Source organism: Ixodes scapularis, unplaced genomic scaffold (assembly GCF_016920785.2).
Source record: "Ixodes scapularis isolate PalLabHiFi unplaced genomic scaffold, ASM1692078v2 PGA_scaffold1__304_contigs__length_218370807, whole genome shotgun sequence".
Classification (NCBI taxonomy): Eukaryota; Metazoa; Arthropoda; class Arachnida; order Ixodida; family Ixodidae; genus Ixodes; species Ixodes scapularis.
Genome location: NW_024609846.1, coordinates 98584681 through 98602125, shown reverse-complemented (window position 1 = coordinate 98602125; position 17445 = coordinate 98584681). Strand labels below are relative to the sequence as shown.

The 17445-nt window shown below is 46.1% G+C and overlaps 1 protein-coding gene across 2 annotated transcripts in view; it reads left to right on the top strand.

The window, feature by feature from the left end:
* LOC115315555 (tumor protein p73) overlaps positions 1-17445 on the top strand; it is an 89119-nt gene that overhangs the window by 13373 nt on the left and 58301 nt on the right. The window contains exons 3-7 of one of the 2 annotated variants that reach the window (XM_042290856.1): positions 7401-7494; positions 10497-10585; positions 10732-10810; positions 12321-12510; positions 13758-13868. In XM_042290856.1, the coding sequence (XP_042146790.1) occupies positions 7401-7494; positions 10497-10585; positions 10732-10810; positions 12321-12510; positions 13758-13868 (563 nt within the window). The remainder of the gene's footprint in view (positions 1-7400; positions 7495-10496; positions 10586-10731; positions 10811-12320; positions 12511-13757; positions 13869-17445) is intronic. The other variant, XM_042290857.1, reaches the window with a different exon arrangement.

The following is a 17445-nucleotide window of genomic DNA, read 5'->3' as shown; positions in this document are numbered from 1 at the left end:
CGAAGGTTTCAAATTTCTTTAAATATAAAGTTCGAAGATTTCAAAATTCTTTAAATTTGAAGTTAAAAAAAAAATTGAAAGTTTCGAATTTTTATAGCCATGAAGTTGGAAAAAATTTTAAATTTGGAATTTCTAGCTACATGAAGTTAGAAGGTTTCAATCATCTTTTAAAGCTAAAATAAAAAAAAAAAAAAAAAATTAAAGATTTTGAATTTTTTTAAGTTCAAGTTTGTAAAGTTCGAAGTCCGGTTTTCATGTTCCTCCACAGTTTCAGTTTCGGATAATGTTTTCATGTCTCGCTGGTTTTCACGAAATCAGGTTTAGAAAAGTTTGGGTGCGATATTTAGGCTGCGCAAAGTTGGTCAGACAATTAAATGAGACGAGTGTCCCGGATGTGCTTCAATATTTGCCAGTGCAGAGTGATGTGTATCAAAATATTGAGGGCATTTCTTCCTAAATGTGGATACATGCCCAATTACACACCTCACAAGAAAAGAGACCAAGGAGCATGTGCTAAGAACAGAAGAAGAAAAAGGGCTACTGGCACGAGCAGAGCCTAGTTGGAACCGTTGGTCGGTACAACATCAACCTTCAAGAGCCCTCCCCATGTCTAAATTGTAAATACGTTGTATACCTCTTTTGTAAACCGGTGTAATCTAAATTATTGACCATTTTGGTGCTTAAACCCTGGACTTCAGCGACAATACGAGATCGGCGAACAACGAACAGGGAGCGGCTCCAGACGAAAAGGTTTTTGACGCGAGCCGAAATTGAACGTCTAAGCGAGGAGATCCAAGCAGCGGTGTCAATTGAGGACTTCAGGCCTCATCACGAAAAACGCCTCGCAGAAATAACAGACAAGTTGGATGCCCTGGCAAGGTAGCTTAAGGAGCAAGATGCGCTCATCGAGGTCCACGTAAAGAACGAGAGCCTCGCCGAAGAACACGGCCATCGGAGAGACACAAAGTGCCATCATCTGAATGCGGACACGTCTTGGACACCTAGAAACAAGGTCATCGTCATCTATCGAGAGCAGGGTCGCGAGACCACAGAACGATCGACCACTTAAACCCAGAGCCGAGCTGGACAGCTCTAACTTCCAAAGCTCGAACTCCAACGGTTTGATGGAGAGAAGTTGAATTGGCTTCCCTTCTGCAAGCAGTTTCGACAGGCGATCCACGACAACATCAAGCTTTCCGGCGTGGAGCAGTTTATACCTGCGGACAGTGCTGACGGGCAAAACGGCGGCGGTGGTAAGCGGCATTCAAGCAACAGAGAACAGCTACGCTTATGCTGTGGAGCTTCTGAAGGAGAGGTTCGGCAAGAAAGACATCCTTTTTCAAGAACACCTCATGAGTTGCTGAACCTGCCAAAGGTGAAGGCGCTGAGTGACATTGGAGCCCTCCGTCGTCTACACGATCACATTCATTGCAACATCGCTTTGCTGAGGACTTTGGGCATCGACTCTGACAGCTGCGGGGCGATGCTGTGTGCTGCACTGTTCTGCGTCCTGCCTGCTGACTGGGCCGTAGACTTCTACAAGAGTCAGAGTACTAGTAATGAGACACCAGAAAGCTAAAATCTTGAGGCTGTCCTGCAATCGATGCGTGTAGAGCTGGATAGCAGAGGGAAGGTATACGACAGCAGTATACGGGACCAACCGCTACCTCTGAAAATAACAAGGTGTAAAGTTGGGCGAGTTGGTTGATGGTCATATCGAATGGGTTAAAGCAGCGCAAAAAGGCATCGGCCTTATGGGACGATGTGTTATCGGGTCGATTGCTTGTATGTTTATCTCGTTTCAAATTTACTTGCTGAATGGCGCAGAAGTACGGTAAAAATTCAGTTGTAAGTCTGCGCTGTGTCTTTGTGTTTCCTTTTACTGGTCCTTCGTCTTTTCGCGCTGTTTTAACCCATTCATTATGACTGAAAATACTCAGTGAAAGTGATCGATCAAGCAACAACCTTTGAGGAAAGGGGTCTGCCGCTTTTTTCGCAGTTGGTGCCAAGCCCTGAAGCAACTGGTGCCCTCTTTGTTCCTCCAAATTACATGAAGCGCCGCAATGTCACTCTGCAATTCTGATTGAAGAAAAGAAGAGATGGCTAAGGAGTGAAGGGAGGTGTTACAGATGTGCGAAGCGAGGACACACCTCAAAAGAATGTCGAAATCGGTACCTTCACTGTGCAAAATGTGGCCGACGCCACATCGCTCCACTTTGTGGTATGTCACCTCCGTCTCATCATGGAGCGACCGGCGGTACCGAGCTCCATTTTGTGGCGTCTTTGAATGCCATCAACAAGAACGCTGTAATGTCACTAACTGCTCAAGTATGGGTAGACGGACGAGACCGGAAGTGTCTTGCTCGCTGTCTGTTTGATGGAGGCAGCCAACGTTCATTCCTCACCGAGCAGCTCTTGCAAGAGCTGGGTTTGGAAGTGATTGGCGAGGAGGAAGTGACCATTTATTCGTTTGGCAGAACAGCTGGTGGAACTACGAGGAAACGTCGGCTAGTTTGATTGTGGTTGTGAAGCCAATACAGCCGCAAAGAACACTGCTTGAAAGCCCTTCAAAGAGAAAACATCTGTTTTGACCAGTTGGCCCTTACCGACAACGTGGTTGACCTTGCTGGCGTGGGAGCTTGAATTAGCCTATGTAACCCTTTCACCCTTCCTTAATTCCACACGGAGCATTGAAATCCTAGTAGGGGCAGGTCACTATTGGAATATGGTGAGCGGAAAGTCCGCAAGATACAAAGATCCTTGGTCGCGCTGAAGACGGACTTTCGCTGGACACTGCGGGGCCCAGTTCCTCAGGTTGCTTCTGTGCTGTCCTCCACTACTGTGGCCGTCCTGAACACTGGCGTCGCGAAACTGACCTTGAGCCTCTCAAATGGACTTCGAGCCTTCTGGTAGTCTGAAAGCCTCGGGATTTCCGTGAACGACTCTCTGCGCGGAAAAAAGAAGATTACATTCCCTCACTACCCTTGGTCATGGCCCCCCAAAGAACAACGAAGCCGTTGCAGTACAGCGTCTGGACAAGTTGATTCGGCGTTTAAGAGGCAACACCGAAAGACTGACGCAGTACGACTCGGCGATCCGTAGCTACCCAGGCACGTAGTCAGGATTTTGTTTCGGGGGGGGCCCACCCATGACAAAATGCTGTATGAGGGGGAGGGGGGAGAGGAGGACCCATTCAAAATGGAACATTTCAAGGGGGGGGGGGCCTGGGCCCCATGGGCCTCCCCCCTGGCTGCGTGCCTGTAGCTACCTGAAAGAAGGTTTTGCTGAAAGAGTGCCAGAAGGCGAGGTTGGCACCACTTGAAAACGAGTTTACTACATGCCTCATCGTGCTATTTTTAGACCTGACAGTTCTACGACTAAGGTACGCACTGTGCTTGATGCGTCTCCAAAGGCACCGGGCTGTCTGTTCCTCAACGATGCATTGTCTACGAGCCAAAGCCTCAATCCGGACATGTTACAGCTTATCATCAACTTCTGACGTCATGCGATTGCCTTCACCGCAGATATTGGGAAGGCCTTCTTACAGATTCTGATCAAGCAGGAGGATCATGATGCCCTTCGCTTTCCGTGGTACACACATTTTCCTACGGAAGACTCCACAAGTCGGGAGACTGAAGCGTGGCGCATGACATGCAACCCATTTGGTGCAACGAGCAGCCTTTTTATGCTGGCAGCGACTATCAAGCACCACCTAGCCAACGTCTCAGAAGGCTTGTCCGAGACTGCAAAAGTACTGGACGATTGCCTTTACGTTGACGACTTGATTGCTGGCATTGAAACGCTGGAAGCAGTAACAAACTTCTACAGGGAAGCCCAGCAAATATTGAGCTGTACAGGAATGAAGCTGAGGAAGTGGAGTTCCAACAGCGAGTCATTGCAACAACGATTTGACGAAGATGGGGTTGGAAACCTCTCTTGTGATACTTCCACACCGAGGTCAGGTGTGATGCGGGTTTTGGAACTTAGTGGAATAGAGAGAGGGACGAGCTCAAGTACTCTTTGCAAAGCACATTGGAGCTTCTGACAATCAACTGTGGCACAAAACGCTTTGTATTGCAAGCATCAGCGAGAATTTTCAATCCGCTCGGCCTCCTCAGCCCAGTGACGGTAACAGCCAAGATGTTATTTCAAGAACTTAGGGCCCTTGGGCGGACTGGGACACTCCGCTACCTCCAAGCGCAAGTCTGAGATGAATAACTAAATAAAGGCTGTGCATCATCTCGAGGACATTTCGATTCCTCGTCGCTTTGCTGCATACAGGGGTCGAACTGAGCTGCATGTCTTCACGGACGCTAGCCCCCAGGCTTATGGGACAGTCGCGTATTTGCATAGTGACAGTGATAACCAGGCGACTGTGACCCTCATTATGGCCAAGACGCGCGTTGCGCCAGTAAAGACCTTGACTTTACCAAGACTGCAACTGATGGGAGCGTTACTGGGCGCTCGACTATGTGCCTACTTTAAGGGAGTTTTTAAGTTGGACCTCTCAGAAGTGATGCTGTGGACAGACTCGATGATTGCTCTACACTGAATAAAGGGCCTGGCTACTCAGTGGAAACCATTTGTGGCAAACCGAGTTATGGAGATTCAACAGAGGACAGAACCCAGCAACTGGAAACGCTGCCCTGGAGCTGAGAACCCGGCGGATTTACTAACCTGGGGTGTCCCTCCGGACTGTACAGAAGTGTGACCTATGGTGGAAAAGACCAAAGGGGCTGGCAGAGTCACCCACATGTTGGCCTACTATGCGCACTGGTACCCTAGATACTGCAGCCAAGGAAGAACTTCAGAACTAACGGTGAGCCATACTGCTACGAGCTCCTGTATGCCTGCGGTAAACCTTGGAAAGGTTGGGGAGCTGAAGCACATACAACGGGTCACTGCTTGGCTGCTACGTTTTGTCAATTGTAGACACTCCAAAAAGAATCTCCAGGGTCCACTCAAAACTCAAGAGATAGGGGAGGCACGTCTTAAGTTGCTTTGTCAAGTTCAAAGAGAAGCCTTTGTGGATGAACTAAACCAACTAGAACGAGGTGAACACTGCAGTGGCTCGTCAGATCTGCGCACTCTGAATGTATATATAGATGACAGAGGGTTGCTACGACTGAGAGGACGCCTACAACATTCAGACCTCGGTTATGAGGCTGCATATCCTGTCGTTTTGCCTTTGACACACCACTTTGTGGAACTGCTGATCTTTAGCACACATCGACGGCTGCTACATGCAGGGTGCATGGACACTCTAACTCAGCTGCGCGAGATGTTCTGGATTATATGAGCTTGACAAGTAATCAAGAGGGCCTTGAGCCGTTGTCTTGTCTGCGGAAGGATGAGCCGCAAAAGTGCGACCGAACCAGTCGCGCCGCTGCAACGAGACCGAGTGTTGAAGGCGGACCCTTTTGCGGTCATGGGACTTGACTTCGCCGGACCTGTCCTCACCAAGGACGAAGGCAAGGTAAAAGAATTGTACATTCTGCTGCTGACCTGCGCAGTCACTAGAGCAATACATCTAGGGGTGGTGATCGACTTGTCTACTGGTAGTTTCCTTTTGGCATTTCGTCGCTTTGTGGCCCGGCGCGGACTCTGCCACACGAGCTACTGTGATAATGCACAGACTTTCCACCGAGCGTCTGCTGAATTCAGAAAGATATGGAAAATAATGAGAGAACAGGAGTCACTCAACTACCTGTCCAGTCGAGGCATCAACTGGAAATTAAAAAAGGTTCTGGGGTGCAGTTACGTAACCTATGAAGAGCTGGGCATCGTATTGATGGAGATAGAGGCTGTTATCAATTCTCGGCCTTTGACCTCCATCTCCTCAGACCGGACGAACCAGAGCCATTGACACCCGCACATTTCTTTGTCGGTAAACAACTGATTTCCTTGCCAACTCAAGGAGAACCTGTGTTGTCATCAGCCAACGATCTAACTCACCGTTGGAAGTATCGTGAGATTCTATCGGTAATTGTTCCCAGAGCACCCGACAGACAAACAATAATTGTTCCCAGAGCGCCCGACAGACGCGCCGGCCAAGCGACCTTGAGCGCCCGGTCCAACAGGCAACTTCTCCTCTCTCCCGCGGATGCCACTGATCTCCAACCCGAAAGGGAAGAAAGGCGCGGCCCCGAACTCGGCGACGTTCGGACGCCGCTACACAGACGATAAACGAATCTATCGGCGGAAAGTTAAAGAAAAAAAATAAACAGGAAAACCTGGAATTCGTGACAGGCTCTTCGCGTGTTAAAGTGCGGCTCGCGGCTCTCTCCCCTACCCCCCCCCCCCGCTCCCCCGCGAATGTCGAATGTCGCCAATGCGTGGCGAATGTCGCCAATGCGTGGTGCTTCCCGACTTCGACCCGGGAGTGCTTTTGCTAGAGGAAAATCGGCAGCAAACTTTCCAACTTAGTTTACCGGCTGCAATATTACTAAGGAAAGAGATTTACCAGTAAAGAGATGCCCCAGTAGCTTAGTGGGAGAGACGCCCGCTTCACACGCGGTAGGACCGGGTTCGATCCCCCGTAAAACCTTTTTTTTTTTTTTTTTTCTTCAAACATTTTTTGATGTTTACATATCTTTTTTTTGTACAATTATCACTGAAGAAACAAACAAAAAATAACAAACAAATGTTGTGGACGACACTTCGCTGAATTAAATGGTATGGGATTTCCTTTTGACACCTGCGAACTCAATGTAATCACTTTCCACCAAATGCAAGGAGCATATAAATCGGGTAGCGTCCGCTTTCCAAGGTGCCCGTATATGTTCTACAGGAATTGCAGCCAGCCATTGGTCCCGATCCCGTTGATCTTTTGAAAACTCTTTCGCACAATGTCCCTTTTTTTTTCGGACGCAGGACATGTGAGCCAGCTCTTCGCGCAACATCTTGGGTGTATTCTTTTCGGAGCTGATCATGGAAATTCACCACCGGCACTCACTACTCATCTCCAACTCCTCAATGTACAAAACAACTCATCTTGGAGTACAGAACAACGAGCGGAACAAACATAACTGCAAAAGAATCGCACGGCGAACAGTTCTCGTACGCCACCTGTTGTGTCGTCTGGTACGAGAGGAGAAAAAAAAACAGAAAAAATGCACGGTCGGGTGTAGCCACGTGACTTCCGCCACTCACTCTCTTCTCTCCACTTCTCCGACCTCCGTCGGGTTTCGGTTTCGGTTTCGAGCAGTTGCGTCTTTTGGCTTTATTAAAAAAATACGCTACTCTGTTGCAAAATATTAATTGGGTAGTCCTCCGACACCATAATAAAGCGCCTGGCAAAAAATTAAAAAAAAAATTTGGGGGGTGTCAGTGTCCCTTTAAAAAAAAAAAATGTGTTTAATGTTTTGTGTGTTGGCCGTCCTTCTTGTGTCTGCTTTCAGCTGCCCGGACCTGTCCTCAACCATCGAAATCAGCGAGTATTTTGCAAACGAAGTTGCTGCCGAGGCCTTCATGCCTATGCACACTCCCTTCAGGGTATGTGAAGTATCCTGTCTTTTCCATGCAGCTCTAAATAAAAAAAAGTAGTTATTGAGCTGTGACCTTGGCAATATTGACTGAAAGTTTTAATTGGCGAAGGTCATCAATAGGCTTTTTTAGATGTTTTGCGCCATCTGGCATTTCCTAACTATGCACGGGCTTTGTGGCTGGCCGCTATCAACCACTGTTAGTATGCCGGCAGTGTTTCGTGTATTTGCGTTCCCGCCCCTGCAGAGAGGTGTGAAGAAGAGTAACGGCGACAAGCGAAATATCCTGCTTTGTTAATCACTTTTGGGGAGCAAGGAACTGCACATACAAGCTTCACACACGCATATGACTGGAATAAACTACATTGGAGGATCTTCATTGGTCTCTGGATGGGTTTTTTTTGTTTATGTTACTGAAAGCGAGTTTTAAAGGAGTCATGAAATGCTTTTCCTACTTTTTCCTGTTTAGCTTTTCTCCTCAACTTACACTCAAGAAGACGGAAAGGGGGGAGTCCCCTCTTGCTCGTAATCTCGTTTGTGTACCCGGGCACAGCCATTCTCCCTCTAGAAGATCAGCCCGTCGCTCGAAATTCAAACAAAAGTTGCTTTCCCCGCCCAGTTCACCACGAAGCTGACAGTGCTGTGGAAGCTACGTGCTCATTGGGCCAGCCACACTTTTGCCACGTGATCACGCCCTCTCGCGCATACTTACGCGCAGAGAATGAAGTCAAATGATGAAAGGGAGGCGGCTGATTGGTCCGGCAAGTGCGTAGCTTCCACCACAATGTCAGCTTAGGGGTGAAGGGATTAAGTGAGGTCCGGTGTCGTGTGACGTGCGTTTGGGCCCGGCGACGTGCTGTGGGGACCGTGGATGTATCACAGTGAAAAGGCAGAGAGCTTACGAAGGGAAGGAGGTACGAAATAGTCCGCCATGTTTTCAAATTTTCATACCAAACGCCAGGCTATTAGTAAAATCCCAATATAAATTGATTTACTCCAGCCCAAAATTTGTTTCATGGGCCCTTTAAACCGCTCCTTTTCAGTGACCCTAGATATGTGGGCACATGCGCGCTCCTCACTTTACACAAAATATTTTACAAAGACGATGTTGCTGATTCCAGGAATTACCATAGCAGCTCATGCTTGATTTCGGCAAAGTCTGGTGTATTGCAATCTACTCTTTCCGGAGGGGGGGGGGCTTTTCTTCAGCATTTCAAACTGTTGCTGCTTAAGATATTGTTTTGTCTATTTTCCGTTCATTGTATGTTTTGATGTTCCTCTTCTTCCCCAGTCTCAGATTAATTCAACATGGTTAATATTCACTAGCTTGCCTGCACCCTTACTATATTTTCTCGCTACTTCTTGCTCAGTCAGCGTGAGCAATGAGCTTAAAAACGTCAAGATAGGACACTCCTCCACCAGAGGATCGCTTGCGGAAGTTTGTACGTTTAACCCCCTTGGGTGCAAGCCAATGCAAGCGGCACCAAATTCAGAGGTCAAAGGGACTTCTGAATTTGGCGCCATTTTTGAAAATAACCGCTCTGTGGACATTCGACTTCATCCAATCTTCGCCGCCATTTCAGAAAATAAGTGATGCACCCCTTTTTACCCCTAAAACACTGCATAGCAGTTAAAAAAAAAATTGTACTGAGGAATGAAAGGTCGTGTTAAAATGTACCCATATTTTACTTTGAAAGTACATTGTATTTATAGTACTTTACTTTAAAAACATTGCATCCAGTGCACTCAGTACTTTACTTGACGTGCATAAGCTCTCAGTTACTTTGTACTTCACTTTAAATATTTTTTTAAATTATGTAATTTAACTTAACCCTGTATTGAGGCAACACTTCTTTGCAATAATTGTCGTGGATAGTTTTGTTGCCAATGGCAAAGCAGCGATGCCAGATGCAGCTGCTAAAATATCTAGCGATTCAGGGGAGTTTAGATGAATTTAGGGTATGTCTGTGTCTGAACTTTTTAAAAATTATTTTATTCAACATTTTTGAAAAAAAAAAAAAAAAAAAATTGGAACACAGTTGAATTTAAGTCAGAATCTCGGAGACTGTGGAATCTTACAAAAATAAACTCCGATAAACACCAATAAAGTCCGAAAAACGCCCTCCAAATTTCATACAAAATTGGCTTTTTTAACACGGTCTCAGTTATAACCAAAGTTACCCATACTCACTTTTTTCTGTGATTGCCCTACTAATCGTGGCAATCTCGCTAATCAGTGTTGTCTTTCATACCCTCGAACTTCTGGTACCTTTTATTGTTTCCACGGATACACTCTGTGCGCAACGGATAGCTGTCGCATCCTCACGCTCCGCGCGCTGCGTTGGCAAGCACACTCAACAACTTCCATTCGTGGTGCACGGCGGTGCACTGAAGAAATGGTCGGGTTCGCTCCTACAGGTCAATGCAGCAGACTCCTGTCAGAAGAAGGGTCAGTTTCCTGATATTGCTGCCAGGTGGTCTTCAGGATAGGAAAAGCCTAGAATTGTGGATTGTTTGTCCATCGCTGCGACACAAGTGACACGTGTTCGTCGGGAACATTCCCAATTGGACTTGGCAATCTCTCCAGCTCGATCAACATTGCTAAGTAAGAAAACTGCGAGCGACAAACATTTCCCCTTCTAAAATTGCAATTTGCGACAGTGATTTCGCAGGTCGTCATAGGAAGAGCATGCTTCTCCTGGTGTTCGAAATTGCATGCGAAACGACTGGCTATTGTTGAGCATCTAGAAATTGCGTGACGGAGATCCCAACCAAACAGAACAACTCCTTGGGTTCGCCGTCACATGTTTGAATGGCGTATGTTGGAATGGTTTTTAGTATATTCATTACTAGAACATGTTGTAACAGATACAAGCCGGTTATTGCATTCTACACCTAAGGAAACCTCTGAACTTTCCGCGTGCACGTTTTGTCTGTTGTGCATTTTCTCATTGTGAGACAAAATGTTTGCCCCAAAAAATTGTAAAATAAAAATTTTTTTATTTGTTTTAGAGCCTTGCATTACCGTTTCAACCAACGCCTGCAGTGCCACCCATTGTGGAGCTTCCTCAGCCTGTGGGCGGTCGTCACTGCCCAGTCACGTACGTAACATGGTTTTGGAGGTGCTTAAGTGTTCTAAAGTGCCATTCTTTGGAGGGAAGGAGCTTGGTGTATGGTAGACAAAAGGATCAATTCTTATATGCTTGCTTTAAAGATTTTTATTGACTTTAAGCATATCTTTTTGCAGAACAGCTTACGAAGGGGACTATGGGTTTTATGTCGACTGCCCTCAGCAACAGAGGTCAACAAAAGGAGCAGGCTACACGGTGAGGTTTCAAGCTTTCGTGTCGTTAAGCTGGAGTAGCATATTGCTGTATTGTATTAAAAAGTCTTGCGTTTAATTCACACTTGTCGTCACCATATTTTCCGTACTATTTTTTACGGACTATACGTGTTTGAAAGTTAAAATTTTATGGGGTGCAGATTTATCTAGAAGTGAAGACTACGGCTTTGTTTTTCCACGATAGTTCTTTATGACAAGGTGTAAAGGATTTTGTGAATGACAGAATGTGTTAATAGTTCTTGTAAAATACAAGCTTCTCTGTACTCAAATAAAGCAAGTATTTTTCGAAGTGTCTTGTGTAGGATAATGTTTTATGTGTGCAGTATGGACTAGGTGTTCACTCTGCTTAGGGCACAAACTATGCAAGGAAAAAATTTATCTTTTTTTGGCCGTGCTTAAAGTATGGTAATCATTGCTATATTGAAAATTTAATGCCCAATTTTTTTTTTTCTCGACTGAATTACCTGGGGCCCTAAACTCGTCAAAGACAAAGTTGGAGCCCAAAGTTCGCGGAGCGCACTCATTGGACGTCGGCGAAAGAAGCACGAAGTCATCGTCGTGCTGAGCCAATCAGTGCGCTCCTTCAACTTCGGCCCCAACTTTGTGTTTGACGAGTTTAGGGGCCCTGAAGGTTTCCATTACGTAATAGAGCTATCTCATTTCAAATTGTGCAGTAAAAAGGGGCATATGTCTAAAGCTTATGGACAAGAAATATATATATATATATGCTAGGTGAATTCCTGTCTACAACGGTATTGAAAACCGTTTTTGTGTCATATTTTTAGTTCTTGAGCATTTTACTTCTAAAGGGCGAAAGGCGAATTTTGGGATTTTGGTAATGTCGCAGGTTGCGTACCTGGGAGCTTCGTCAGGCTCAGATACCTTCTGCACGACAATGAAACTGCCTTTATGTCTTTTTAAACTGCAGTAATAGTGCCAAATGTCCATGAAGTCTTGCTTTGCTTTTCATTTATTTTTGTAAAAAATCCAGAACCTGGTTTCTTTGACAATACCTTATCTGGTTCGGACGATAATTACCTTTGTTACACTCAGTTTCATAGCATAAATTATATATCAAATGAAAGCTTAAACAAATGCCTATTTAGCAAGTATAATATCTTTATAGTCGGGTAAGGCTATCTTACAGATAAAGGCCTTTGAATATGAGAAGGCTCTAAAAACATTAATTTCAACGTCAATTTTTTTTTTTTTCAAGTTTTTTTTGTGTGTGTGTATGTGTGAATCACTTATTAAATGGTTTAAAACATCCAATAAACATAAAACGTCGTAGATGGCTTGGGGGAAGCACACGCCAATTCCGGCTCTCGCCCTAAATTTAGCTAATGAGGTGCTTACGGATAGACGCACACAATCTCGCGGATTAATGGCCCTAGATGTGCTATCGCATTTAAAATGTTGCCACTTGTTCTAGTCGAGTCTAGGGTTGGTCCTGGAACAATGGCTTTATCCTGACCACAACACACTTCTTGCAGTACGATGAGAGTCTGAAGAAACTCTTTGTCAAACTGGACATGGCGTGCCCTTTCCGTGTGCACCTGAAGCGCGAGCCTCCCATTGGCACCACCGTGCGTGTCATGGCCGTCTTCTCCCAGCCCAACGACGCGATGAAACCGGTGAAGCGCTGCATCAGGCACATGGACCTGACCGACGCAACCAACCAGAGTGGGTGCACACGTTTTCTTTGACGAGGCCCTTTGTGCCCCGTGCAACTGTTGCGGGGGTTTTCGGCATTGTGAAGTCGGCCGGTAGCGCTACCGTAAATTCCGTAAAAACGCCCACCCGAAACGAAGACATAAATGGTGACAAATGTGGGGTGGGCAATCTTTGGGGATGCCACAGCAAATTCTTATAAAAAATTAGTTATAAATGCGGGGACACCCGTCACAAACAGTGTAAAACGGGAATTGATATCACGGACACGGCGAACTCGCGCTCTACGGCGCAATTTATGCACAGGAATTCGCTACGAGCTTTCCTGCCGCAGCAACGGATGCCTCAGAATGCAGCAGGTTTCTTGGAAACTGACATCGCGGACAAAATTTGCGGGAATCTGCTACGAACTCGCGTGTCACGGTGAAGGATATCGCAGACTGTGGATGCAGCAGATTTGCGTGGCACAGTGCCACGAACACAAGGGAACTCGCTGCTGACGCACTTGTCACACATACTACCAGTACCGCAGATCACACGGTTGATGTGATTGGCGACCTCAGGGGGGTGGGGGAAGGGGGCATTTGTATGGGATTTTACGTTATGCCCATAGTTCTGATGGGGTGCACGAATAAGACTTCCGGGGTCTTACTATTTCTCTTGATAGAATTCACGGGAATGGGAGATTGCTCGTGTCTTTTTCCCTTATGTGGTACATTAGGGGGAATACGGCCCTAAAATGCCCATTTTTCAGCAAAAAATTTGTTTTTTAAATGTTGCAGTTTTGGCACCTCCAACTATTAATGAGCAATATGGCAAAATTTGGTAAACTTCCCCAGGTTAAAACAGGAGATGCAAGACTATTTTATTGTGTAATATGTCAGCAGAAAGTGGATTTTTCAGAGTTAAATTCATTAAAACTGTTATATCGAATTACATCATATATCGAACTAATTCCCATTATTTTGCGAGTTCGATATATGCGGGTTTGACTGTACTCGGTGCTAAATATACGCTGTCCTTACTGATGCGGTGTTAATTGAGTGCTGTATTAGAGATACAGCACTAAGTTACATTCGAGGCACTGCAGCACTTGTAAACCGGCCTTGACTCCGCCTGCTTTCGTTCCTTCATGGAACAGGTTGTGTGGGTTGTGTGTACTGTCAAGCTTCGTAGAAAACCGTAAAGAACAGTAGACAGGTCGGCATCTTGGCGCTGTGTGTGTGATGAATGATCCGTTGTTGTTTCTCTCTTGGCAGGTCACCCATTCCCATCCCACATAATTCGGTGTGAGAGTTTGCATGCAGCCTACAAGGAGGACCCTTCCACAGGCCACCTCAGTGTTGTGATGGATTACACCAGCCCTGAAGGTATGTTTTGGATGGACAAGACCAGAGCCACATAGATGACAATGCCTGGCCCTTTCCTCTTTTAACCTTGCCAGCATAGTAGCCAGGAATATTTCTTCTCTTTTTTTAAGGGGAAAGGGAGAGGGTGCAGAAGGGGAGGTCAAAATGCATATCATAGGGCTGATAGATTTCCCGGAAAAGGGGGGGGGGGGGGGAAACGGAAGGCCACAAAGTTTTGGAGAGGAGGCACTCGTTCCGGCCAATAGCAGCAGCCCTCTTCGTGGCCCGCGTAACCAATCGGGAGCGCAGTTTTTTCCCCGGGGAAAACCGCAATATCTCTGGTTCCGAAGGCCGATGCCATTTTAGATGGTGCCGAATTGTAGACAAAGAAAACAACTTTCCACCGTGCAATGATGGAACGCTAAGCGCGTGAGTTTTGGCGTCTTGTTTTCTCTTTTGGACTGCTTCTTGGTGCATTTTTTGCACGGAAATGATCGAATTTTTTATATTTTGAGATCGAATTACGCCGTGAGATTTTGCACAGAGGTGCTCAGATGTATGAAGAACCCAAATATTGGGTTTTTGAAAAATTAACTTTTTCGCGACTTTAACCCCTTAAGTGCCTTGGAGGAGCTCGTCGGCCACTTCCTAGCTGAAAATGCCGTGGACGAGCACAGTTCGTCCAGTGGTTTTTTCGGTTGCCCTAAATTCCAAGGACGAGCTCGGCTCGTCCAAGTAGTTTTGCGGCGCTGATCGTAGATGGCAGCACTCGTATTAGTTGGCAAATATTTTTTTCGCCTCCGCTGACTTTTGCATAATAAACTTTTCAAATTTTATGTGTAATACTAGAGGAGTAACAATTCAAAATAAAAAAAAATCTGGCACTTTTAGCTTACTCTTGGAAAAAAGAAAAATTTGGCACTTAAGGGGGGACACGGCTCCTTGAAACAAAAAATTGACAAAAAAGTCACATTTTTGAAATTGTTTTTTTAATATCTACAGGTATTTTCACATCTTTTCTCAAAGTATTATCACAAAAATACGCCCTATTTATTTTGGGGTATTGATTTGAAGTATCTAAACGGAGATGCATCCTCCGAAAAAAGCAAAAAAAAAAGGTACAATTTGACCACCGGTAGCTCGAGAACAACGCGATAGAAGGGGGGCATCTTGGTCTCATTTGAAAGCTCCGCTCCCGCTCTTTCTTCTCCCGCCGTTCACGATGCTAGACGGCGATTGGCCGCCGAGAACGAAGCACAAATAAGAAACTAAATTTTGCCAGGCGGTTGGCTGTTTCGGATCACATGTGCAAATGGCGCTTTCTCATTGGCCGTAGGGTTACGCAGCGTCTGCTCGTTGTTTCCGATCCGCCATCTTGTTTGATTCTCGTGCGCGTCTCTGACAATGCCGATCACAACAACTCCATGGAAAAAGTTTCACACGGCCCACAAGTTCGGAAAAAAACGAAAAAAGGGCCCGAGGAAGCTAATCCATGGTGCAGTTCAACTTCCCGCGAGTCTGAACGTCGATGACGAGGTGCGGGAGCCCGAACACGAAGATGTCGCATTGACGGCGCCGTCGACATCCGTGACTTCAACCGAGCGAGTGCGGCTCGACACGGGGATGCTCAGCGCTTCCGAGATCGACGAGAAAGAAAAAAAAGCCGAGGAAAAACTGAACGTCCGCTACGACGCGGGAAGCTGCCCTGATGGCCGGCGTCTCGGGCGCCGATCTAGAAGCTCCTGAGAGTACAGAGAGTTTCATTGTCGTAAGCCTCGACGTCGTGAACTCGCTTCTTCAACTCGCAAAGTGTAAAGCTTGTTGCGGCGATGTCGAACTCATAAAATGCGATCGCGAGTATGGACTTGCAGTAAAACTCAAGCTATGTTGCAAGATCTGCGGGGATGTCGCATCCGAGTGTAGTACGCCGCGGGTATCAGTAAAAATCTGTCCGTGAACGTTTTTTTGCGCAGTTTGCTATTTTGCGGAAGCCGTATCTCGGCCTGTACACTACCAATCTTCCTAATTCTTTCTTTCTTTGGTAGGTGTATAAGTGGGGTATCCAATAACGGTTCTAATTGCATCAACCTAGGCATCAGTGTTTTTTGTTAGCACCTCCAATATAGATTGTGAAAATTAATTTATAAACTGAAAATTTCGAAATGCCGTTAAAATTGTTATAAATAATTATGGAGCCTTCATTTATACCCTATTGGATTCTGTAGACCTTCTAGTTTACAGAGATATATTCCTTTTTGAGTTTTGTCTTCATAATTTTTTGGAATCTCGCCCATAAAATGTTCAAATAAAATAGTTTATTTTATCAAAACCAACCAAGCTATTTTAAAACAAAGTACATATTTGTCATCAGAATGGGAAGATGATTATGCTCTATAAATTTCATTTGGATTGGACCATAAATAAAAAAAAAGCTCAAGAAGCAGTGTTCCCCCTTAGGGGTTAAGCGCCGCTTCCCCCCTTACGACAAGTCACCCTACGACGCACTGGGATCTGGTTGTGTTCCCTCGGGGGAGCTATAACCTGTTCAAATGTGTGCCAGCACGTCGAGCAGACTATATCCACTTCACCGGAAGTGTTCTGTTTCCGTGAAGTTCTGCTCAGTAAGGTGGCTAAAGGATACAGTGTAGACTGCATATAACGTATGTCGCGGGAGTCGCGAAAATCTGCACTGTAAGCGGTACCGCGATATAACCAAAACATCAATTTTTCAGGCCAAAATACGTGCCATGAGACAACTTAACCATTGTAAAAGAATTTATTTAATGTTAGATGAAAAATAAAGCTTAGTTTGAGGAAAGTCTTTATTTCACCAGACTAGTACACTTCTCTCTCAAGTGTGTCACACATTTTGAAAGAAATGAGCGACTTTTGCCTAGCGCAGCCTTTTAACGGCGTCGCGGGTTGCGGACGGACGTTGCGAGTGTTCAGGATTGCTAACCCTAATCACTTTTCTCCGGTGATGAAAACGCGTGAAAATTCGCATCCTTTATATGGTACGTGCCAGTAATACCTTCAGCTTGAGCACAGGCATGAAATGCTCCAAATAAGAAATCCGGGCGATGTTCGAAAGCACAAATGCTTAGAAAGCACCACTGTAGTTGAGGTAAACAAACACGACGACACGGGCGTTTCTGCCGTCTTGAGAGTGCCACCACGAGATCGCCGCACGAGTAGGTGGATCTTCCCTTCTAGTACGTGCTGGGTTATCATAGCGACACGCAACGAAAATTCACAGTCAAGGATAGCGCTTTTACGCGGAACGAACGCCGTCTACGTCGACGATCACAACCGACGCCATGTTTGCGGATAGAAGCCGGCCCGCGACCGGCATGCAACGCGCGCGAACACTTCTCCTCGACCTGCGATTGGTCTGTCGTTGCGGTTGTTTCCAACCACGACCTCCTGTTTCCAACACGACCAACTCTGGTCGTGGTTTCCAGCGCAGCGGAGGGACGCACGCACGTGAACGACACGTGCGTGCGTCCCTCCGTCGCTATGGCAACTAAGCCTTTCTCTTCGCTCCTTGCACCGCGAGTGCCGCTTGCAGCCATCGCCGTGGCGCCGTCAGGCGCCGTTA